General features: G+C 44.0%; 1 protein-coding gene across 1 annotated transcript in view; it reads right to left on the minus strand.

Moving 5' to 3' along the window:
• The window catches only part of PODNL1 (podocan like 1), an 867675-nt gene that overhangs the window by 581354 nt on the left and 259775 nt on the right, over positions 1–26546 (minus strand). The window contains exon 3 of the mRNA XM_069604378.1: positions 2196–2289. Within this exon, the coding sequence (XP_069460479.1) occupies positions 2196–2289 (94 nt within the window). The remainder of the gene's footprint in view (positions 1–2195; positions 2290–26546) is intronic.

Here is a 26546-nt window from a genome sequence, read left to right on the forward strand (position 1 = left end):
AACATAAACTAAGCAGTGATCCAGAATCCCAGGTTTATTTAAAAAGATAGGTTTTGAGAACTGCTCTAAAACTCATCAGAGCGTTACTGGAAGGACTGGATAAGTAAAGGATTCTGTCTCGAAAAGTATAACAAGTGTTTAAAAGTACTTACTTGTGAAAGAGTTAGTTGGTAACTTAGAGTGGACAGTTACAAAAGTTCTTACTTACCTTGAATGTGTGTTATGCCATTCTGAAAATAATATGTAAGGTTAATTTACTCACCTGTGAATTGGTTGTGCCTCTTTCCTAAAAGTAATGCTGTTGGCTTCACTATTTCATTCAGAGAATCGTTTTCTAAGTTCCCCAACTGGGTCTTGCTGCCCCTGGCTTGCTTTTAGCCTGTCTAGAATATGTCTGCCTTAGGTTATACCTACCTTTAAGTTGCCGATAGCCCCTTTAAAAAGTATATAGGTTTTACTTACCTTGAGTTAGCTGTGAGCCCGCCTAAAATAATTTAAAGAGTTATTGCTTGCCTCAGACTGTGATCCATTGACCTGAAAAGCAACTGTAATACCATATCACAACATTAGGTTTTATCTGCCTAGAATAGCTGTGTGCCATTCTTGACAAGTGTTCCTAGGTCTAGCTGACCTTGGTCTGCCTGGTGCAATCCTAAATTAGTGTAAAGAGTTCTCCATTATCTTAGACTGTGTTCCACTGAGGTAAAAAGCAACTGTAATGATATATTACACCAAAAGGTCTTACTCCATCGGTATAACTCTGTGTTATCCTGAATAATAATTATAGGTTTTTACTGTTCCTTGAATCTGTGTTCCACTATTCAGAAAAGTATCCTAGTAACAGGGTTGGTTGATTGTGTGATTTCTTTGCTGAGTGTCACTGCATAACTGACAGGGTCTACTACCCTTGTATTATTGAAAGTCATCAAAAAGTAACTTTTGGTTTTTCTCCCCATTTATAGGTGTTTCCTATACTAAATGTGTATGGTAAGGTCTGACTTCCCTAGAATGACTGTTAGGTATTCTGAACGCGGTTTTATGCTTTGCTATGTGTACCTTCAAACATTCTGGTGTGTTTTTGTAATGTGTTTATGACTCTATGATCAGTAATTACTCCAAGACTTAACTTGGCCTACTTGAATTTAAAATAAACTTTTATTGAATCCGTGGTATATTACAGGTTCAGTGTACTTTCCCACAGCCCTCTATCCGTTCTAAGATAAGCCTGGCTACTCTGTCCAAGCTACCATATACTCAGGTGGTACAGCCTTATACTTAGAGTGAAGTTTTGTACTGTCCCTGTTGAATGGTTTTACTAAGCCCTTAATTGGACTTCAGAAAACTGTCCTAACAGCTTCTAAGGCAATGGTGGAGATCTGGCCTTCGCACACGAGCTAATGTTAGCATTCTGGTTGGGGCACGCCTGCTAATGGTGGCATTCTACTCTGGGCATGTAGACCAATGCTGATGGTCCATTGTGAGGGTATGGAGCTTTGGTATGGGAACACGAGAAAGAGGTGGATATGTGGTCTCGGCAAGCAGGGCAGTGATTGAGGTGAGGGCATGAGGGGCAGTGGTGAGGGCCTGGTCTGGGCGCATGAGGCAGCACTGTAGGCACAAAGAGCACTTGTGTAGGTTTTGTCTTGGCATGTGAGACAGTGGTGGTGGAGCCCTGGTCTGGCCGTGCACGCGAATTGTGGGGTCAAGTATGTATGGTATTTATTGATCTTCTATAGTGCTTTACACCAAAGCGCTGTACATAACTTAATACAATTTACAATAAATCGCATGGTGACAGTGTACAACAGAACAGAAAAAAGAAAGAACAAGTCACAAAAAACTGCAAGAAAGATACAAATATAAAGATATTCCAATAAAACTATGCAATGAAGAACAGCAATAAACTGAAAAGGTGTGGAGGCAATGGAGACCAAAGGGGTGCAGGACCACGCAGGATGGATAGACCATGAAGTGCCAGCAAAATATCCCTGGCACCCATCAGCAACACATGAGGCAGCAACAAGGGACGTGCAAAGAAGTGGGGGCTCCCAGCGGGGTGCTTCATGCCTGCGATGCTTTGGGACTTGATTTAGGCATGCAAAGGTGGATGTGCTGGTGGGGATGCACATGAGACAGCGGTAACAGGCTAAGGTGGGTGTTCAAGGCCTCTGCACCACAGGCAGTAGGGGTCCTACCTTCGGAAGAGAGGTGATTGTTGTGCAAGTTCAGGGTTTTCAAGTTGCTTAATCTGGACAGCTGGTCATACGGGATCTCCTCCAGCTGGTTGTTCTGTGAAGCATAAAAGAGGCTAAATATTAGGGCAGCCAAACATCTGCTAATTTACCCAATGCCCATCACCCGGGCGCAGACCCGCACAGCACAAGCAGAGCAGCCCCCACCTCCAAAATATGTTCTTTTTAATATATAATATGTCTTTCTTTTAATATAAACTGGATGACCGCTCACGGCAGATTTGATAGGTTCCTGTATTTCCTCATCACAAAAAGACAGGCCGCAGAGAATGGTCCATCGATACTGAATCCCTTTCTTGTGCATACACTCTGTGATTGGTGGCCTGCATTCCCTTCTCATTAGTGTGTGTGTGGACACATCCTGGGAGAACTGCATTTGACTTGCCTTAAACTCCATTTGTTGAACATTTCGAGCTATAGATAAAATGTTCTCTGTAGTTGCACAGGAATGATATTTTACAAGCTTTGACAGAATCATGAAATGACCTTGCTGAGGGGGAGGGTTAGTGCAGGATGCCCCCTCGATCTGTGGCAGGCAGCCTTTCAGTGTACAGCCAAAGCTGGTCCTACCCCAGGGAAGGCGAGGGGAGTTGAAGGGGACACCAGTTTCTGGCTTCCTAGAGTGCTTGATGATATGAAGGTCTATTTGTACCACTGTCTCTGCCTCAATACCCATCAGCCCCTGCCCTGGCCATGTCTCCTTACCTTCTTTTCCTATACACACGAGGACTTGTGAACACCTGACCCCTGATAAAAAATCCTGGAGACAAGGAAACAAGACCAAGTAGCGGGAGGCCAGACCCACAACTCCCAGAATATACCTAGGCACTGGGGCAAGACCGCCTCTGGAGCGGAATGCATTTAATAACAATAGGGCGCTGCATTGCCTATTGAAAAATCTGCTCCCCTCCCCACGTGACATGGATCACTGAGGGGTAGAAGGGGTGTTGAATTTTTATTTTGCTGCCCCCGGCGCTGCCACCTCTAAGGCCTGCCCTCCCTAGGCACAACCGGTAAAACCCATCCAGACCCAGAGGAATGGAGACGTGAGCCGCATAGAATGGTCTGGAATTTTCCCTTAACAAAATGAGACATCCAACCCACCAAAACCAAACAGACTCCAGGTGAATGGGCATAACAGCCAAAAGACTGAGAGTGGAAAGAGACTTCAAGGAAACATGGGAGAACCAGAAATCCTCCCCATATTCAGTTGGAAGCAAAACTCCCCAATGTTCAGCTAGAATCACCAGAAACACTAGCAGCTTGAGCTTGTGGCTGCCGGCACAAGAGCGGATATTTAAAAGGGGTCGGGCCAGTAGCTTTCATAAAGACTTCCAGCGTAAGTCCAACCCCCAGAGGAATAGCTCAGCTAGCGATTGGCCAAGGGGCACAGCTGATCTATATGTTATGTTAATGGGGTTTATATCACACACCTGTGCCATTTTCATGGTCTCCAGGTGCTCTGGCAGAACCAAAAATAAGAGATGGGTCAGTTTGTTAGTGGGAGGAAATAGAAAGTGCAAAAGTGCATTTGCTATTGTAGAGGGGTGCCTCCCCCTCCTGCTCAACTGAGCACAGATAACTTGATAGGCAGATCAATGGTTCCAGTATTGCAGAAATCAGAATTATAGTGCCTTTATTTTTTAGGTAATAAAAGGCACGTGGCGCGGCACATATTTGGATTAGAATGACCCAGGAAGTGAAGAGTGCTTCAAGTATTACACACATATCATGAATATGTAAAAATATATTATGAAAATGGGATAGAAAGTGAGAAATGCTTAAAAGTAAATGATGATATATTTTAAAATGGACGCCAAAGCACAAAATTGTGTTTTAGGGGCAGGTGTGGAAGTCCTGACTCATGCTGATAAGAAATACTCTTTAAGATAATTACGTCTGGGAGATTAATCTTGGAACTTGGCAGGAAAGGCAGACATGATTGATGATGAGTCAGATGAAGGCAAGAGAGTTACCAATTTGTACAGACTAGCTGCATTACTTGGCACCAAATACATTTTTTATTGTAATTTTTAGTTTGAATCAAACTTTTATCACAACACATTTCTTATCGTAACCTTTAAGAAAACAACCATCCTCCATCATAATTCACAAACCCAGACTTAAGTTTAAATGTCCAAGCAGGCTTCCAGAAAGTTTATTACTGTGCACGTCAGATGAACTGAACTTCCACCTAAGATTCTTAGCCACCATTCATCCATGTTGTCATTTATTGGCGCAAATTGTTTTAGGTGGATTGACCTTAAGATCTTAAGTTCTGGGCATTCTGTTATTAGATGTTTAAGTGATTCTATGTTAGTCCTGCAGAATCTGCAACTGCTGTCATCTGATTTTTCAATGTGATGTGCCACTAACATTTGTTTTGTTTTTATGGCATTTAGACGCAATCTTAAGAATCCATTTCGATGATGACGAGAAGGAAATTTCTGCAAATATTGTGGCAAATTATCTAATTTGTTCATTATAAGACTATGGTCCAGAGCAGTCGATAGATCTTTATGTTTGGACAGATTTTAAATCCAAAACCATTGTTTTATTTTTTTCTTTGCGATTTGAGGCTGGTCTAGCAAAGTTTTGATCTTGATGTCGCTCACCTTTAGGACTTCCTCTAGTTTTTGTGTTCAGGTCTTGAGTAGTCCAGTATATCCCAAATTATCTGTTGGCGCTAATAACTTATATGCAGGTTCTGGATTTGCGATTAGCATTTTTCGTAGGATCGCTAGGGATTTCCATATGACGCAGCCGTATAATTCTTCTAACGCAAGTTCGCGACTTATTACAATGATTGAGATATAGTTTGGTAGACTTAACACTCGCCGCCAGAAGATTCCCTCTATTTGTGCCCAAATTTTATGCTCTAAGTTCCATCCTGTTTCTGATCCATATGTGATTCCAGGGACTACCTTTTGCACATAAAACTGCCGCACTGGGAATAAGCTGAACTTTCCAAACAAGGTGTGGATTTGCGCCCCTTGTAGAGCGAACGTTTTCATTCGTTGCAGCAGGTTTAATACCCAATTTCTTTCTCGAATTGACCTATTTATTAGAACTCCAAGATAGCGTATTTCACCCACTGCTTCGATTTCTTCGTTGTCGATCTTCCATTTGAAGTCTCGGTTTATTTTTCCTTTTGCCGGGCCAAACTTCATTATTTTGGTCTTTTTTACGTTGATTCTTAGGTCATTTTTCTCCATGTATTGTTGTAAACCTGATATTAGTCGCTGTAACCCTATTTGAGTTTTGTCAATCAAAACCAGGTCATCTGCATAAGTTATGCAACAAATTTGGTGACCATTTATTTATGGAGAGAAGCGGTGTATGTTTATTAAGGCATCCGGGATATCTGCAATGAATAGCTTAAACAAGACTGTAGCTAAAGGGCAACCTTGTTTTACACCTTTATTCGTGGCTATTGCTTCAGTTAATTCGCCCTTTCTATTTATCCTTACACAAATCGATGTTTTTGAATGGAAGGCCATTATTGGATGTAGAATATTTTCTGGGCAAACCCAATTTTTAAGTTTTCTCCATAGAAGTTCACGATTGACTGTATCAAAAGCCTGTTGCATGTTTACAAAGGCAAGGAATATATTTGAGCTTTTCAGTAAAGCTTCCAGTTTCAGTAGGTTTACTATAGTCAGATTAATCTCCGTCCCGACTCCTCTAGTAAAACCTGTCTGATGGCAGTCCATGATTCCTTTATTGGTAGCCCACGTTGTTAATTTTTGCTGGAGAAAGGTCGCCATTATCTTTCCAATAGTATCAAGAAGGGTGATTGGCCTGTAGTTGACTGGGTCAGTCCGATCCCCCTTCTTGAATACTGGCACAACAATCGCCTCGGTCCAGGATACTGGGAGTGATTTTTGGTTAGCAATTCTGTCAAACAGTATAGCAATGAAGATGGACCATTCCGTTTTATGTGCTTTTAGCATTACATTGGAGATGCCGTCTGGCCCTGCTGCCCTTGAATTTTTTAACTTGGAGATTGCATGTTGCATGTCGTCCTCAGTTTCTGATACTTCCCATCGCTTTAACTCACTATTCGTGTCTGTTATTAGGCCCAGATGCGATTGTTCGAAAACGCCTTTAAAATGATTTTGTCAGGCTCCCTCGGAGGCTCCATTTGCTAACACGTCTGTTTGATTTGCATTGTTGTTGTTTAGAATGTGCCAAATATCTCTCGCGTTGTTCGATTGAATCAAGGATAGCATCATCTCACCACGTTCTTGATCTCTTGCACAGGAAAATGATTTTTGCCAATTACGGTATTTTTGTCGCCGTTGTTTAATATATGAGGCGGCATTCACTCCCATATTCCGCTTTAACTCTCTTATTTCTTTATTGAGCAGTTTCTTCTGGTCATTTACTAGTCTGCTCCATTCATGCCTGTGTGTTTTTCTGTTGTTTAGGATCCTTGGATTGCTCAATTGTTGGTAGGGCAATAGGGTGACATATTTTATCGGATTTGCTGTTGTGTTAGATAGGGATCGATACTCCTCTGTTAGGCCTTTTATTTGATTTTCTTTTAAGCGTAACTGATTTCGCCCTTGATTTACTTCTACTATTTGTTTGCAGAACGCTACCACCGGTTTCTGGCTTAAAGGCCAGGACATTTCCAAGACGTCATGGTCCCCTCGATCTGTCTGGATAATTCGTAACTTTATGATCTTAGTCCATACATTTCTTGATGTCCATATGTAGTCAAGGATCTTTTTGTGGCCAAAGTTTCTCCAGGTGAACATCGGTGGTATGTCTCCAGTTACTTGTCCATTTACCATGTTGCAGTCTCTTGCGTCCATTTCATTGTCCCAACCGACTCTCCTTGCGTTGATATTCTGTGTATCCTTTGTTTGTGATGAGATGAGCTTCATTTCATCATTGAACCATGATAGGTTCATATCACCGCATATAATTATCGAAAGTTCTTCTTCTATCAAAGGTATTTCCTTTGATTTTTGTCAATTATATTTGTTATTGATTGGATGAACTTCTCAGTTGTGATCATCACTGGATTCCAATACAGGTTAATTAGGAGCAGATATTTTGAATCCGTAAATTGACCATTTGGTTTGTGAATTAATGTTGCCTGTACAAAGCTGTTTGGATTTTCAATTCCGCAAACTTCCCAGGTGGTTCCGTTTTTCACTATTGTGATTAGGCCGGAGTATGGGCGACCCTGAGCGTTTTTTTCCACTGGATTGAGCAGTGTCAGGGGCCCGTCCTTTACAGGGGGACTTCGTAACCATGTCTCCTGTAAACAGATAAAAAAAAATTCTGACAAATCAACTGGGAAGTCATGAAATAGGTATTGAAAACCGCGCATGTTCCATGAAATCAGTGTGACCAGCCCTTCTCGGTCGTTGTTGTCTAGCTAATGTTTTCTTTTTCTTGTTTCCGAATCACTTGTTTGCGATGGATCAAACCGACTGGCTTTCAACTGATTCCTCAAAGTATCACGGCGCTGTTCATTAGAATCTTTTGCATTTTTGCTATTGTTTGAGCCTCTAGAATTTTTTGAAATCGGTAGGTCTTCATCCGAAATCTCGAAGCCCATAAACAGTAGTTCTTCTTTTGCCGCCATGATGGTTTTTCGTACTGCTTTTGAATTTATGTGCAGTAGAACTTGGTCACCTCGTTCTTCTGAGACGTATTCCACTATTCCAATGTCATTTGTTGTTACTGTTCTCAATATTGGCATTGAATGCAGTAATCGAATGACATTGCCTCTGTTTAGATTTACGTCGTTTTCCTCATGGAATATGTTTTCAATCCGTATTTTTCCCTGCAGTTCTTTTGTTTCAGTTTGTTTAAGATTTTCCCCTGCAAGTAATTTAGTCTGTGATTGTGCTTGTGTAAGTTTTGGATTTAATGAGACATGATGTTTTATAGCTCTGTCCCGCTCTTGGCTGTCCTTAGGTCCAGGTAAGCTTTGCTGCTTTTTTGTAATTTCCGATTTTCTTTGAGGCTCATTTTTTTTTGCGAATTTTGCCTTTGATTGCATAAAAAGTCACTTAGCGGTTCCTTCGTTTGGTTCCTTCGTAATTGACTGACATGTTTCATCCAACTCTTCGGGTTCAGCCGTCTTTTCTTCTTCAAAGTCGTCAGAATATGTTGAAAGATCACAGAGATCCACCGAAGATAGTACAGATTGGATGGAGACGTTGTCTGAGTCTAGTCGCATTCTTTTTTTGGGATTTTTCGTGTCAGATTTAAATGTTACTCCTGTTATTTTTATTAGAGCTTTCTCTTTTTACGGTCCTTTTTGTTGAACTTGATTATCCCTTACAAAGAGACTTTGTTTGACTGGTGTAGGCAAGTTTCGTATGAACTTTCGCAAACCACTTGAGTGTTTTTTTGTTACCTCCAGGTTTTTCTTTTTCTCCATTTTTTTTTTAGCTGGACACTGCTTTTCCGACTTAGATTGAGCCGATTTGGCCTCACGTATGATATTTTTTGCTGCACCTCCAAAAATTCCATAAGTTAGTTTGTCAGTCGAACAGTGAGAAAAGCTCGAGGATTTTTCGGCATTTACTTCACCAATTGTCACAATTTTTGTTTTCCTTGGCAAAGATGACTCCTCAGAATCAATTAAATCAGCCAGTGGCAAGTCACTGCCACCCGCCTGTCCCTTCTGAGGTTCCCCAGTTGGTAAGTGGGCATTCTCGTGAGGTCTTTGGCCTTGTGTTTCGCTCGATTGACGCAGGGAATCTGTTCTATCATCATTTTTTTTTTTCTGGTGTTTTTGACGTATTACCACCATTTCAGAGGGCTGAATTGCCGTGATCTTTTCTGGTTCTTTCAGGCTCGCGGAGACTTGTGACTCGTTATTGGGATGCAAAGGTCCATGCATTGAGCTACACCTTAAAGATTTTAGTAAGGAATTTTTGTCCCATACAGTCATTCTTAATCTGTGCGCTTAGCTCAGTGTGCCGGGCCCAAGTTTTAGACGCTTTGTTTTCGAATTGTTGTGTGAATAATGCATTTTGTTGATTTTTTCATTTAAATGACTAAGTTGCACGCTATTATTTTGTAGTTCATCATGAAGTGATTCATACAGTTTGATGAATGGAATCAGTGCCAGCGACGTTGCGGCGAGTACATTGTTATGAATTTGTATTGCGGCCGCCGTTGACAAATTGGATTTAAGTGACGACTCATTTTCTAAGTCGTTGTATTTTGAGTCGTTCCTCTCTCTTGCCATGGCACGTCCATCCCATTTTGGAGCTTCTGTGATCATCTGCGGCAATGGACTGACATCGCTTGAAGAGGACGCCTGGACTGGCGTTGAGCTGCTTACCATCGGCTGCAATGAGTTTCTTAAGCAGCACCTTTCTTCCTGAGAGACATACGGTTTGTCATTTGGTGTATTTACAGGAGTGCCGTGGATTTGATTTCTAAACATTAATCTTTCAATGTTCGAATCACGACTCCCTAATCGGCTGTGTACTTCAGGACTTGTTTGTAAATTTAGAAGTTCTTTGTTCTTCGCAGGTTTTTGAAGAGACTCTGCACGTGCGTGGCTATCTTTGGCTTTGGTGTTTGCGGTAAAGCCTTCTGCTCATTTACTCTGCAGCCATTTGTCTCTAGGCTTTCATAATTGTTTTGTCCATTTTTACTTTTGCTCGGGCTTGATAGACCTTTCGCGAGCCTTAATTCTGTAATTACCATGTTTCCGTTAACTTTTTCTGACTGGTCCTTGTTTATCGGAAAAACAGACGTTTTATGACATGTTTGCCCTGGATTTGCTATTGTTTTATTGAAAATCCTTCCCACCAACACGTCTTTTTTCCTTCCTTCTGTGGGCGGGTACATTAATCTCATTGAGTTTCGTTCACACGTTATGACTGGTACCTCGAGTTGCAGAAGCTCAATGTCTGTTACCTCAAACGGAGAATCAAAAACCGCTGTATTGATTTCAATTGCATTTTCTCTGGTTCCGTCTTGTGAATTTTCAATTGGATTAGAGTGTAAACTGCACGCACTGATTTTGTTTGGGTGAACGTTGCTTTTAGCATTGTTCGCATCGTCCTCCAGCGCGATTGCATTGTTTCCTAAGGTTTCCTTGCTGCTGTTGGATGTTAACTTATCTCCTTTCGGGGCAGGGTCTGCTTCACTTTTCCCTTCCGCCTCAAATCGTAATGTTGAGGCAATAGCAGACGAGTTTCTAGCAAGATATTTACTTGCGAGTTGTGCTAATGATGGAAACACAGAGGCATTAGTGCTTGATGATTGTAATGCTTGCGCTGTTTGGACAGTGTGTACCACAGAATCCAGTGTGTTATTTTGTTGCTTTTGACTCGACCAATTGTAGCCCTCAAGCTCGCACTTTCTAGTGTTCGTATTACCCTCTAGAGACACAGTTTTGTCTAAAGCCAGTGTGCATGTCTTTAGTTTAGAGCGAGTCAGAGGGCCTGCCTCAGCCATAATTTTGCTTTTTACCTGTGCTTGCCTGGAATCGTCTGGCAAAGCTCTTCGCGTTTGTTGGACGAAACGCCAATCACCAAAGCCGCCAAACAGCTAAACAGCAGGTCCACACAGCCCTTCTGCCACAGGGCTTACGCCGCAAGGGCGGCTCGATTATGCTAATATGCCCAGCAGAATGTCACGTGACTTTCGCGTCACGGAAAGGGAAATCCTTGTAGAATCGAAGCAACTAAAGCAACGGCGTCCTTATCACCGTTTGCTTTTTGCTTCGCTCGTGCTGACGGCTGGAAAAAGGGAGAGGAGGAGGATCAGCTTCTTCACTACAATCCAGCCACAGTAATCCAAAGAGTTCAGGGAAACAAAAAAGACAGTCTAGCCGCCACAGCTAAACAGCAGGTCCACACAGCCCTTCTGCCACATTAGCTTATTTGTTTTTCCACAGTATGAGACATTAACTAAACGTGGCAAGGCCTTGAGTTGAAGGATGTGTAATTGTGTTCAGCCAGGGTTTAAAATAGCCTATCAGTCGATTCCAAGATGGCTGCCAGTCAGTGAGGCTGCGCTGCCCCTTTGCTCCGCCTTGGCAGGAAAATTAAGGTGAACATAGCAGTCCATAGTCAAAGCACAATGGCAAGTTTGTCCCCGGAAAGCGTGTGGAAAAGTGTACAGGAAAGGAAAACGGAATTGTGACCGCTGCGCACTCCCGACGAGCAGCTGGCCCAGTGAAAACACAGCAAGGAGGATGCACTGGGGAAGCGCTGTGGAGAATCTGGCGCGAAGAAGCAGCCCGAAGTTGGGAACCATAGAGAAAGTATCCGTGCCCCGGAAACCTTGGAGCGGACGGTGAGTGGCGTTGCTGGCTTGAGTGGAATCCCCCAGACGCCCCAACACCTGCGCCGAGTGATAACCCCAACTGTGGAGCCGGTAACCAAAGCGGAACAGCACCGCAGAGGCAGAGAGGAACGGACAGTCCACAAAAGGGCACGCACCTGGAGGGGACGGTGCGAGATGCGAGGAACAGAAGCATTGTAGAGGCAGCTCCAACGCCTCACTAGAACTATACAAATAAAAGAGAGCTCACCCCATCCACGTAACAGAGCTTCCGACGGAAGGAGGACTTGGCTGCCCAAACCGAGTCACAACCGGAGCAATCACAAGGAGCAAACCACAGCCCCCAACCTCGCACAAGTCCTCCCGAGAACCCTAGCAAGGAGGACAGCCAGGTGGACATCTGAAAGAAGAGGATCCAGATGTTCCCCTACGCTAAGGTACGATTGATATAAGCGCACTGACCCAAGAGCAGCACGTAGCACACACCGGAAAACATGTGGCAAAAGGGTTAGCACAGCCCCCATTACCCAGAGGGCAAAGATAACAACCCAACGGTGCAGGGACGCAGGATGCAAAGCCCAAATTGCTAAGAGGGCAAGGTGCAAATCGAAGCACATTGACAGAAGGGCATAGGGGCATGGCACCCCAACCCAACCCACAGGTCAAAGAAGGAGAGTTCAGTGCCAAACAGGGCCCCAGGTGAGCAGGAGGGGTCAGACCCGAATTTGCAAATACCCAGGGGGGAGCGAGGGGAAACCAGCCAATCTGCCTACAAGAACAACCAAAGAATAGTCCGCAACTTGCAGAAAGGACCCATTCAGGCTCAGCCACCCTGGGAGGCAGTGAAAATCCCAGACAAAGGTGTAACCCGGGATTTCCTGTCAATGCTGACGAAAGGAGCTACCTAGAGCAAAACCCACACACACTAACTACAAAAGCGGGAGTCACACTGCACCCATCAAGAGGCACTCCCCCTGACCGCCCACCTGTCTAGGGTGCCTAGGTGAGGACACAGATGCCAGGGGTCAAATCCAAGAACACCTCGCTGAAAGCCAAGGGTGCAGCCAAAATACGAGGGGGACAGCTGGAGCACAGTTGAAGACAGCATTGCCTAGAAGAACAGCAAAGTGAGGGCCCGGCAGAGGAAGCAGACAGCAGGGGAAATTCAAAGGAAGACATCAAGATGGCCCTAAACAAAGAAGAGCTGCAAGAATGCTTGAAAGGGATGGAAAGTAGAATGATGGAATCCATCCAGGAACAACTGGGAAAAATAAGAGAAGAACTGCGATGCTCCCTACAGGAGGTCAGGAAAGACATCACTGAACTAGGGGACAGAGTGGACACTACAGAAGTGGGCTCTCGTAGATTGCAGAAGAGACAAATCAGAACAGTGTACTTCTCGAGCAGGTTGCCATGGCGAGCCATAACCTAGAACTCCAGGCAGAGGACCTCGAGAACATATCTTGTAGATGCAACATTAGGGTTAAAGGGCTGCTTGAAACACTCGAGGATAAAGACCTGAAAGAAACAATGCAGCATTGCTTCAGCCGCAGCCAGAGGACAGACTAATAGATGGACCTAAAAAAAGGGACCCTTGAACTAGGCCCAGAGACGTCCTATTAGCAATGACCTCTTACACCACCAAGGAGGAGATATTACGAGCATCAAGGAAACAGCAAACGCAAGTCCAACTGTACCAAGACCTAGCTTTATCTACATTACACAAGAGAAGACTGATGCAGCCGGTCACAAGGGCGCTGACAGGCAAAAATAAATCACATACAAATGGGCATAGCCTTTTGGCTTGCAATTTACCTGGGAGGGTAGACAGCAACAGATCTCCACCTGTGAGGAAGGAATGACCCTACTACAGCTTGAGGAAGAAGAACCTCGTCTGGATAAAGGGCTCAATCGGAACCAGAAAAGGGAAGGACCCAGACAATGGGAATGGTCATCCAACACCAACAGGAGGCGAGGCAAAGAACCTATTCTAACTGTCCCCCGGCTGAAATGAAACCCAGAAGCGGAAACAGACGTAAGACAATAACAAATACATGTGGCCCAAGGTTTATGGAGGGAAGAGGCTGAAATGACGGGGACACGAATGAAGCAAGCCTGGGCAGAGAGGGAGGATTTGGACATTTTGGAACCCAATTCAGGATATGGAAATGTCCTGGCAGGAGGAAAGATGGAACAGATACGAGACCCAACACCCCGGGAGGGACTCAGGGAAGGTTCTAAGAAACCTTGGTCCAGTGGACAGGGAACCGGGAGAGGAAGGGAGGGGTGTAAGGGGACGGAAAGTTATAGTTGAAGTTCAGTTAAAAGGGAAAGTTCCAAGGAAAGGTCCGCAAAGTGGGAAGAAGCGTAGTGTAGGCAGCTGGAAGAGACATGGCGAACACTTGGCACGAGAGGTATGGCTGACTTAAATATCATAACCCTAAATGTACAGGGCCTAAACGTGCCAGTTAAGCAATGCTCTATTCTGACCAGACATATAGATCTCCAGGCGTCAATAGTCTTTTTACAAGAGACACACCTACTCCCTGCTGATGAAAAGAGGATGGCCCATAAATCATTCCCTAGGCAGTACTATGCTTCGGGGGGGGGGGCAACGGCGTGGCTATACTATTGGGGGCCAATGTGAGATTTAAGAGATGGGCTTTGTACAGTGATAAGGAAGGCAGATACCTGCTCCTCAAAGGCATGCTGGATGAGCAGATATACACACTAATAGCAACATATGCCCCAAACGAGAAGCAGGACTTATACATAGGGGAAATACTACAGAAATTGGAAGGATGGTGTGAAGGCCAAACAGTGATTGGTGCAGACTTTAATTGTGTTATGGACCCTGACCTAGACAAAACACTGCTGCCCACAGATGCAGATGGGAGAAACAGACAATTTGGGGATTGGGGGGTAGTGGAACGTGGATATTTTTCCATTATTCAGTGGCTCACAGTGGGTACTCAAGAATTCATATGATACTGGTCTCGGCCATGTTGATTCCCCCATGTGGGAAAAGTTCAAATAGGTGTTCAATATCTCTCCGATCCTGCCCCAGTCCTAGTGCAAATTGCGATGGTAAAAGACACGAACAAAAGCTATTAAAACTGGAGGCTGAACGAAATGATATTGAAAGACATTGCACTTAGGGCACATATGCAGAAAGCACTGACAACTACTTTCAAGACGACGACAATGGAGAAACAGATTGTGGAATAATCTAGGATGCCCGAAAAGTGGTAGCCCGAGGGGAACTCATATCGCAGACCACGGCATACATGCGTGAAATGGGGCTCATTAAAAAGAAACTAGAGTCGGAACTACAAGAGGTGGAAACACAACACAGAACTAGACAAACACAAAAATCACTGAGAGCACTCCGGAAAGCAAGACCCCAGTTAGAAACCCACGTAGCAGACCGGACAGCACAGTCCCTACTGTACACCAAGCAGACATATTATGTTCAGGGGGGAAAGCCAACAGATTCCTAGCGGCCAAGTTAAGTAAGCAAAGATCCCGTAATTACATTGCGCAGCTCAAGCATGAAAAAGGGGAACCATGTGTATCGGAGGAGGGAAAACTGGAACTAATGGAAAGATTTCATCAAGATCTGTTAAAAAATGAGGACCTCCACCCATACGTACAAATAAATTATATGTCAAAATTTTGTTTTTTATTGATTTAGCTGTTAAAACAACTTTTCAATACACAAACACATAATTTTTTTTTGATATAATCAAAAATAGCATCAGATTTAGAAAAAATTCATGTTAGAATGTACAGACTCAAGCAGCACAGATGTTATTGCCCTTCATCTAGCGAATATAAAAACATTTAGCTAATACATGGTAAAAAATAAAACAGATACACTTCACAAATAAGTAATGCACTAACATTATGAGAAATAAAATTAAAAGAAAGGAGGGGTTTCCTCTTTTTTTAGTTTTCAGGCTGCTTGAGACTTAGATTACTTCTCATTTAGCTTATATCTAAACTTAAAGATAATAAAAAGTTGGTTAATGCAATCTGCAAAAGGGAAGTATTAGAGCACAGTTTCTATGCAGGGTAATACTTTCAAAAAGTGCATTAACCTTTGAGCATTCAGTTTAGTACAATAACAGACTAAATGTTCCAATGATTCTACGGTATTATCTTGCATACAGAATCGACATGCTTGTAGTGCTCGTGATCGCAGATTTCGCCTTGCCTGAACCTGATAAGTAGGCCATAAATCGAATCGTGCTCTCAGGAAGCCTGCTCTTAATTTAGCAGAAGGAAATTTTAAAAGATAAGATTCAGGGCATCTCATTGGTTTGGGCCAGAAGCGAAACTAACATGGTTGACAATACTTTTGGCATTTATCGATGGTATTGGACCAATCTAAGTTATAGAATGTTTTTTTGGAACCCACAGGATTGGCTATTAACTTGTAAATTGAAATATTAACAGATGCTAAGGCTTCCAAACAAAGATTAATCCATAATTTTACAAAGTTCTTGTCAGTTGTTAACATGTAGTCACCTATTACAGATAACATATTCATTTTTTGATTTGCCATGAGCCATTTACGAAATAACATACAACATCGCCAAATATAGACCGCATGTATGGAAATAAGGCCTACTGCGTATCGCAACCAGGCGCTTGGAACACAATGGGGGAGGTTGAACACAGCCCTCCAAAACTTTCCCTCGAGTCTCTCAAGATGCGAATGATTAAAATTCAATAGGGTTTCAGCCCCATACAGGATGGAAGGGATTGCTTTCATGGACCAGTAAGTTATTACCGGTTGGATTGTAAATTTTCCAAATTTATGCAATATGATTTTAGATTGCAAAATTGCTGTAGTCAATTTTGCCTCCATGCGGTCAATTTGACGGTGCGGTTTGACCGAGCCACTAAATTCACAGCCCAGATAAGTATATGATTGTACAACTTCCAGTGGAGTATAATTGAATGACCATTTAGGTCTCAATTTATGCAGCCGATTTGCCTTATAGACTACAATCTGGGTTTTTTTAGTGTTGATTATCAATTGGTTCTCGATTAAATACACATTAAATGTGTCAATGAGGTTCTGTAAGCCCTTCGGCGTTTTTTAAATGAGGACTATATCATCTGCATAGTTTAGATTAGTAACTTTTTGTCCTTTAAGGACTGGAGCATCAGAAGCGATCTGTAGAAAAATTGAGGTTAGGTCGTGGATGAAATAATTAAAAATTGCTGCGGCCAATAAACACCCTTGCTTTAGGCCCCGGTCTGTCTTGATTGGGGCAGACAACAAGCCATCTAAAGTGAGCCTTACACGAATCGATGTAGCTGCATGGAATGCGTGGATGATATTGTGAAGGACTGGGGGGCATTTGTCTCTTGTTAGTTTCATCATAAGCAGGGCACGTGAGACAGAGTCAAAGGCAGCATGTAGATCAATAAACGCAAAGTAAATGGATTGTTTGTGAGACTGGCTTTGGGCTTTTATTGCATTTAAAGTTAACAGGTTTATACAGGTACCCATACCTGCGACAAATCCTGTTTGCTGCCGATCTCGTTTGGCAGTAAGGTCCGTCCAAAGATTGAATTCGATTAGAACTAATTTAGCAAAAAGTTTTCCCGGGACATCCAGGAGGGCAATTGGGCGGTAATTACAAGGATCAGCACGATCACCCTTCTTATAAATCGGGACTATGACCGAGCATAGCCACGAAGTTGGCAAGATACGACGCTTCATGATTTCTGCAAAAATGGCATGGAGATTTTTTGCCATTAGCCTCGGGTTTTCTTTCAGGATGACATTGTGTAGGCCGTCAGGACCAGCGGCTCGGGAAGGGCTCAACTTTGCGATCAGCTCTTCGAGTAGGGCGGGGGAGCAGGTAATTTTCCACTGAGTTTTGGATTGAATCTTATATGCATTATGGTGGAAGAGCGGGTCGCGATATAAGTCTGAAAAATGTGCAATCCAAGCAGCTTCGGTTACCGCACCAGTTTGAACATGAGCCTGTGATAGATTAGAATTCGAATTGAGGAGGCGCCATATTTCAGCCGAATTCTTGGACTCGATTGAGCACAGCATGGCTTCGCTATCTTGTTGAAACATCCATGCTCGATGTCCGCGAATCCAGTTCAAGTATTTACATTTAATAGTTCTTAGTGCCCTGTGAGTATTGGTATTATTTAACTTGAGGATGAGTCTCTTTTCTTTGCGATATTCGGCCCTGCGTGCTTTAATTACAGGGTCATAAAGGTGTTTATGTTTTTTTATATTTGGGGTTGGTACAATTGTATTCCGGAATGGTTCTAGAAGATCAGTATACTCAATCAAGTTGTATGAGTTGTCTAATGCAAACAATGCATTTGAGAACTGCATAAGGGTTCTCTTGGTCCATTTTAGACGGTTTTTTGCATTATTAACCATTAGATGTTGGGTCGACCATTGTTTGATAGAAGGGGTACCTGACCAGCTAAGTTGTAATGAAAGAAGATGGTGATCACTTGTAGATTGTGCAATTATCTCAAATGAAATAACACTACTATACATAGATTGGTCAATGTGCATGTAATCAATAATACTTTGACTCTTGCCACGCTGCCATGTGGGTTTCAGGGGGATATCACGTTCCACTGAGCCATTTATTACTCGCATATTACGCTCATACATAAGATGGGACCAGGTGGATAAGGCCCTTGTCTTGTTTTGGTTAACGGAGGATATATAGTCCATATTTAAGTCACCCATAAGCAGGGTATCAGTGATACCAGGTGTAGCCGAAATTTCATCTAACAGGTCCGTTAACCCCGCAAAAAAGGCTATGTCGGATAGACCTGCCGGATTGCGATAGATGTTAATAAGGGCTATTATATGGTCACTGTGGGTGATCTTTACTAGTTGCAAAAAGATACTGACATTTAACCATGCCTCAATTTTGAAGCCAAGTTTCTTATTAGCTGCAACCATTAAACCCGATGAAGGGCGACCACGTCGTCCCATCTTTGCTGGTAACAAAATAACATCAAAATTGTCCCAAGTAGGAGGGACCAAATACCAAGTCTCCTGAAGTGCAATTATAGCATAGTCAGTCAATGATTGTACAGAAGTATGCAAATGAGTATAGCCTCGGGTATTCCAAGAGGCTATTTTGATGACATAAAACTGAGGTGCAATTGGTGGTTAATTATTAGGGGGTTGGAGGTCATCACCGGAACTGTAGTATATTTGTGATAGATGGTGAGGAGGGGCCTCAACACGTTCCTCTAAGCGGGCCGGGTCTTGCGCCAATAAGACTCCCATGTTAAAAAGGGTCCTCTTGGCTAACCATATCGTATTCAGGGCAATGCCTGAAGGAATCCAAAGCCTCACAATTGCTGTTGAATCTTCATTCAAATATTCCACTTGGGCTATATCATGGGATGTCAAATCTTCTAATTCTAGGACATCACTGAAGATATTAAGTACACTTTGCCTGTTTAGATTATAGGTTGGATAGGCACCTTCACGGCATTTCAGAATCAATGTATGACAGGTAGAAGCCATAGGAATGGAGTGCCGGGAAAGGGTATTTTTGGAAAGCTTCAAGCCATTACCATGGCATGAATGTGTGTGTCGTTCCGGAGTATATTTTGGGGTCACTGGTGTCAGGCACGAAGGGCGTGAGAAAGCATGCGCTTCGCCATGGGTTGCAGAGTTTGGTGATTTTGCCTGTTGGGCCACCGGGGAAGTCCAGGATACTGATTTTGATGAAATATCATTGGATAACTTTGTTAGTTGTTGGGGTTGACCATGATTACGCTCGTCCATATAGGCATCCAGCGCCTTGCGCATTTCCTTCAAAATCAGTGATCTTTGACATTCGGATTCAGTATGTTAAAATTCCCCCTGCCCCAAATCACTGAGGAAAATGACACCTTACAGGCCCTGATAACAGCACAAGAAATAAGCGAAGCCATAACGAATGTACCCCCTAACATTTTTTCTTTCTTCTATCTTGTGATTCGGGATGACACCAGTCAATGAACTTATTTGGCACACGGTGGTATGCCATTTTTGAATTTTACAATCCTTTAACGCCATGGTTATTTCGCTATATGTTTGGTTCTATTGTGAATCTGTTCTGGCAAATGCCATAGGCTTGAAATAACAGCATGATACTAAATACAAGTGTACTGCCCTGAAGATGGTTTTTACCAAAATGCATTGGCACATGTGCACTTAATGGCCTTTTGCTATTATTATTTTGCCTCACTACTCGAAATAAGACAAACGGTTCACACAGGAATGTGCATTAAACAGTTTCTGGTAAACTTAATGGGCAAATATTTCAAAGAAATTAACTAACAGTTACCAGAGTAATCTGAATAACGAACGTTGAAACTCTTTGCAGTTCCTTTGGGCGCCAACGGAGAGCACCAGTACTAATAGGGTGGAGCACCTTATTTATTTCCTTGTGCATTATAGTAGGGAGACATACACAAGACAATATTAGGTGAGCAGTGGATGTCATAGACCTAGGAATCATATTGGAAGGAGGTCCCAGGCCACATAAAAGAGATAACAGGGAAACAACTCACACTCACACCAAAGGTAGTATGATTGGGCATAGAGGGGGTAGGAATTTATGCAGCGACCGGCAACACTGCTAACCTGATCACTCAACTACTAATGGCGGAAAGGATGACACTTGCCCAGGGGTGGAAAATGCAGATGGCCCCATAATAGCATACTGGTGGGTCAAAATCTGGAACGTAATAGCTATGGAGAAAGTGGGAGCCCTGAGAGAGGGCAAGCACCAAAAATTCCTGTCAGTTTTGGACCCATTACTAGAGTTTGTTAAAGAAAGGGAAGGCCGATACTATAGACCAGCATTAATGAGAGAGATACAGAACTGAGGGCCAGCGATCAGGGAAACAAAACTGTGAACTATGGCTCAAGAACAGATACCTCAACATCACCATGTAACAGAGAAAAGTTGAACCGTACCGGTGGGGGATAGGGTGGGGTGGGAAGGGGAGGAGGGATGGGGAGGGACAGGAAAGGTTAAAATTGGACTGGACTATACAAATGTACAAGCACAGACCTTAGGTGGAACTTGGCTAGTATGGATACTCAGAACGGTGAATGAGACCTTGGGCCTCATTACGACCCCGGCGCTAAACCATGGTGCTATTAGCACCATGGTCCATGCCGGGGTCCGCCATGGCGAATGGCGGAATTACCGCCCCATTCCAAGGTTGGCAGGGCGGTAATTGCCCATTCACCATGGGCCCTTTCCCATTCCCATTTTTGCCCCATGGGGCTCAATAGGCCTGGGTCGAAATGAGGCCCATATACTTGAGATATATATTGAAACAAATATGCCATTAATGTCATGTAAACTGTGATTGTGCTTGAAAAATAAAGTGTTGAAAAAGAAAATAGCCTATCAGTCTATGTGTCAGTGTTTGCCAACCATGAACTAATGTGGACTTGGTGAGTAACAGATCAAAAGATAGGGAGGGCTTTTCTCTGGCTAAAAGGAGCTACTAGATTTTTGCTCTGACAAGGCAGTAATTTGCAGGAGGGCGTTGCATCCTCTAACTAAGTCTATATAAAACAGGTTGGAGGCAAATTGATTGTGTGTGGTTTTCGAGAAGTGTCTTCTAACCTCAGCTAATAAAAGACTGCTGTGAAAAACCTTCCGGGCGTCCGTTCCTTTGTTCCTGTCTCTGAGTCAGAATTCACACATGCCAGAAAGCTTGATGGAATGAAAAGGACCCTCCTGTACACTTGGTGACCACAAGAAGGGACCCTAAAATTCTTTCACCAAGATTCAGGGACAAGGACCCAGGCTTCATGTTGATGTGCTGGCAGACATGGGGAGATGCTTGGAGAAGAGACAGGGTGAGTAGCAAAACTGTAGTGTGCTCTCATTTTGTCAGAGGGGTCTCCCCGTGACTGTCAGCATGACACACCTGGCATCTGTGAATTATGGTATACATTGTAGGGGACAGGGGCAAAATAAAAATAAAACATGTATATGTATATATTAAGGGGTTACAGTAATTTTAAAAGTAACGGGAGATTTTTATGAAGAAAGAGAGATATAGCGCCCGAGAATCCTGACTCGAGGAGTTCAGAAGAGGTTGTCCGACACCCCGATCAGGGTCACTAGACTAGGTATGGACAGGCCATATAGGAAGATAATCTGAATCCTGTAATCAGGGCACTATTAGGGGCAGAAGGTCAAGAGTGATCACTAAGTGGTTGGCGACAATCAAAATAATAGATAGGCTACTGAAATTAGAGAGCTCATATTTGCTGTTGTGAGATATTTCAAGGCTGCTGGTAAAACAAAAATAATGTAGTCAAATTGTGACTCCACTTTGCACCTTTAAAACAAGCCAGTGGAATCAGGTAAAGGGTAAAATGTTATATGCTCACAAAGATGAGACTGTTTTGAACGGTAGAAAACTTACAAGCTAATCAGCAAAACGAAGAGACAGATAAAAGACATGTAAGATTAAATTCAACAATAATTTCCCTTCTTGTGTCAACAAGTGAAGATCATTTTGTACGTGACATATTTTAAAAATGCAACAAGACAGAGATATAGTCACTTTTATACAGTGCACAGCCGATACTGCCACTTCCGTCCCGCGCTCCGCTTGTTCTAGATTTGTATCCATCAGCGGTGATTTTTGGATACCGAGGCTTGAGCCTCATTACTCCATCTTCTCGGGTTGAGTGGGTAGTCGTGGTTAGGATTCCATCAGCAGTGATTTTTGGATACCGAGGCTTGAGCCTCATTACTCCATCTTCTCGGGTTGAGTGTGTAGTCGTGGTTAGGACTCTTCTTCTTGGTCTGTGTGGTCTTGTCACAGTAGGGCTGGTTTCACAGGGTCTTCGCAGTACTGGGAATATGTAGCAAGCAGCACAAGTCAGCGTTTCAAGGCTCCGCCTTCGCTCAATAGCAATGGAGAAAATACTGGTTTCCGAATGCTCACAATGGACCACCGCAGAACACTTTCACTGCCACTTCTGCGCCAGGGATAATATTTATAAAGGTCATGATTGCAACATTTTCGTGTGGAAGTTTACAGAAAGGTGAGCAAAAAAGGCATGTACTGAATTCACAGAGGCAATCCTGCAGTAGAAGGAAAATGGGTTCCCCTATGACTTGTTTGGGAAATTGTTGTGTGTGTGCTTGTGTGGTGTGCATGGAGAATCTATATAGCATGTCGGGGGTGCAGGCTGTAGCAATCTCAAGTATCCAAGCCACGTGGCTCCTGCCAGCATGCAACTCTTGCTTTGGGATGTGTGCATGTGTGGGAACTGCTGGTTAAGCAGCACCCTTCCGAACTCGGCACTTCGCGATTCCTTTCTTCACTGGGGTGGGCATCATCGTATGGAAGCATTTTGTCTTGGATGCCCTCTTGGTGCCTGGCACAGAACAGGTGAATGACATAGGGGACTTTGGCTGGGTGACCTGGACACCCCATTATGGCTGATACTCAGCAGGTGGAGTGTGGGAGTATATCTACCCACACAGAAGCTAGGCCCCCTTCTCAGTTCTCATGCTCAGCTCCTGAGGAGGAAGGGGGTATCTCAGCTGCTCTGCTTTGCCCATGCTTCCTGGAATACTGCTTTCATCGGTGGCCCTAAGCGCGACTGAGGGTCGAGAAGTTCTCTGCATTGTTTTTTAGATGTCTTTAGTAGCCATATGGTTCTATACCAGACCATCACTGCCTTGAGCATTGTATCATGCGCTTTATGTATAGTCGGTTATTCTATAGAGTATCATTTTCTTTGAACTCTGTCGCTTTGTATCTTTCTGGTTTTGAGTAGCTCACAGAAAAGTTACACTTTTTACAATCTCTCACCTTTCAAGGACTGATCCCAAGAGGTGTGGGTTTGCGTCAAACTGCACGCTCTGGGAAGTCCTTGGAAACCTGGTAGATCATTGCTGACCTGCCAAAGCACTCGGGTCGGTTCTTTGGATGCCATAAAGCCATGCCCCACTATGGCTGGGGAGGGCTGGTACCTGCATGCCCTTCAGAAGGCCCATGGAAAAGTTGTCAATGGGTGATCTGCCAGGGCCTGGTAGACCTGATAGCTGCATGTCCTAGTATAAGATCTTGGGAAGTCATTAACCCATGATCTTCCAGGGCCCGGTAGACGTGATAGCTGCATCTCCTCGTATTATACCTTGGGAAGTCATTAACCCATGATCTTCCAGGGCCCGGTAGATATGTTAGTTGCATGTCCTGGAATAAGATCTTGGGTATCATTAACCCATGACCTTCCAGGGCCCGGTAGACCTGATAGCTGCATGTCCTGGTATTAGATCTTGGGAAGCCATTAACCCATTATCGTCCAGGGCCCGGTAGACCTGATAGCTGCATGTCCTATTATAAGATCTTGGGAAGTCGCTAGCCTATGATCTGCCAAGGCCCGGTAGACCTGATAGCTACATGTCCTAGTATAAGATCTTGGGAAGTCATTAACCCATGATCTTCCAGGGCCCGGTAGACCTGATGGCTGCATGTCCTAGTATAAGATCTTGGGAAGTCATTAACCCATGATCTTCCAGGGCCTAGTAGACCTGATAGCTTCATGTCCTAGTATAAGATCTTGGGAAGTCATTAACCCATGATCTTCAGGGGCCCGGTAGAGCTGACGGCTGCATGTCCTGGTATTAGATCTTTGGAAGCCATTAACCCATGATCTTCCAGGGCCCGGTAGACCTGATAGCTACATGTCCTAGTATAAGATCTTGGGAAGTCATTAACCCATGATCTTCCAGGGCCCGGTAGACCTGATGGCTGCATGTCCTAGTATAAGATCTTGGGAAGTCATTAACCCATGATCTTCCAGGGCCTAGTAGACCTGATAGCTTCATGTCCTAGTATAAGATCTTGGGAAGTCATTAACCCATGATCTTCAGGGGCCCGGTAGAGCTGACGGCTGCATGTCCTGGTATTAGATCTTTGGAAGCCATTAACCCATGATCTTCCAGGGCCCGGTAGACCTGACGGCTGCATGTCCTGGTATTAGATCTTGGGAAGCCATTAACCCATGATCTTCCAGGGCTCGGTAGATCTGTTAGCTGCATGTCCTAGTATAAGATCTTGGGAAGTCATTAACCCATGATCTTCCAGGGCCCGGTAGACCTGATAGCTGCATGTCCTGGTATTAAATCTTGGGAAGTCATTAGCCCATGATCGTCCAGGGCCCGGTAGACCTGATAGCTTCATGTCCAAGTATAAGATCTTGGGAAGTCGCTAGCCCATGATCTGCCAGGGCCCGGTAGACCTGATAGCTTCATGTCCTAGTATAAGATCTTGGGAAGTCGCTAGCCCATGATCTGCCAGGGCCCGGTAGACCTGATAGCTGCATGCCCTAGTATAAGATCCTGGGAAGCCATTAACCCATGATCTTCCAGGGCCCGGTAGACCTGATAGCTTCATGTCCTAGTATTAGATCTTGGGAAGCCATTAACCCATGATCTTCCAGGGCCCGGTAGACCTGATAGCTGCATGTCCTAGTATAAGATCATGGGAAGTCACTAGCCCATGATCTGCCAGGGCCCGGTAGACCTGATAGCTGCATGTCCTAGTATAAGATCTTGGGAAGTCATTAACCCATGATCTTCCAGGGCCCGGTAGACCTGATAGCAGCATGTCTTAGTATTAGATCTTGGGAAGTCATTAACCCATGATCTTCCAGGGCCCGGTAGACCTGATAGCTTCATGTCCTAGTATAAGATCTTGGGAAGTCATTAACCCATGATCTTCCAGGGCCCGGTAGACCTGATAGCTGCATGTCCTAGTATAAGATCTTGGGAAGTCATTAACCCATGATCTTCCAGCGCCCGGTAGAGCTGATAGCTGCGTGTCCTGATATTAGATCTTGGGAAGCAATTAACCCATGATCTTCCAGGGCCCGGTAGACCTGATAGCTGCATGTCTTAGTATAAGATCTTGGGAAGTCGCTAACCCATGATCTTCCAGGGCCCGGTAGACCTGATAGCTGCATGTCCTGGTATTAGATCTTGGGAAGCCATTAACCCATGATCTTCCAGGGCTCGGTAGATCTGTTAGCTGCATGTCCTAGTATAAGACCTTGGGAAGTCGCTAGCCCATGATCTGCCAGGGCCCGGTAGACCTGATAGCTGCATGCCCTAGTATAAGATCTTGGGAAGTCATTAACCCATGATCTTCCAGGGCCCGGTAGACCTGATAGCGGCATGTCCTAGTATTAGACCTTGGGAAGTCATTAACCCATGATCTTCCGGGGCCCGGTAGACCTGATAGCTTCATGTCCTAGTATAAGATCTTGGGAAGTCGCTAGCCCATTATCTGCCAGGGCCCGGTAGACCTGATAGCTGCATGTCCTAGTATAAGATCTTGGGAAGTCATTAACCCATGATCTTCCAGGGCCCGGTAGACCTGATAGCTGCATGTCCTAGTATTAGACCTTGGGAAGTCATTAACCCATGATCTTCCAGGGCCCGGTAAACCTGATAGCTTCATGTCCTAGTATTAGACCTTGGGAAGTCATTAACCCATGATCTTCCAGGGCCCGGTAGACCTGATAGCTTCATGTCCTAGTATAACATCTTGGGAAGTCATTAACCCATGATCTTCCAGGGCCCGATAGACCTGATAGCTGCATGTCCTAGTATAAGATCTTGGGAAGTCATTAACCCATGATCTTCCAGGGCCCGGTAGACCTGATAGCTGCATGTCCTGGTATTAGATCTTGGGAAGTCATTAACCCATGATCTTCCAGGGCCCGGTAGATCTGTTAGCTGCATGTCCTAGTATAAGATCTTGGGAAGTCATTAGCCCATGATCTTCCGGGGCCCGGTAGACCTGATAGCTGCATGTCCTAGTATTAGACCTTGGGAAGTCATTAACCCATGATCTTCCAGGGCCCGGTAGATCTGTTAGCTGCATGTCCTGGTATAAGATCTTGGGAAGTCATTAACCCATGATCTTCCGGGGCCCGATAGACCTGATAGCTGCATGTCCTAGTAT

The sequence above is a fragment of the Ambystoma mexicanum genome, chromosome 3q (genome assembly GCF_040938575.1).
Source record: "Ambystoma mexicanum isolate Mex_15411 chromosome 3q, UKY_AmexF1_1, whole genome shotgun sequence".
In the NCBI taxonomy this organism is placed as follows: Eukaryota; Metazoa; Chordata; class Amphibia; order Caudata; family Ambystomatidae; genus Ambystoma; species Ambystoma mexicanum.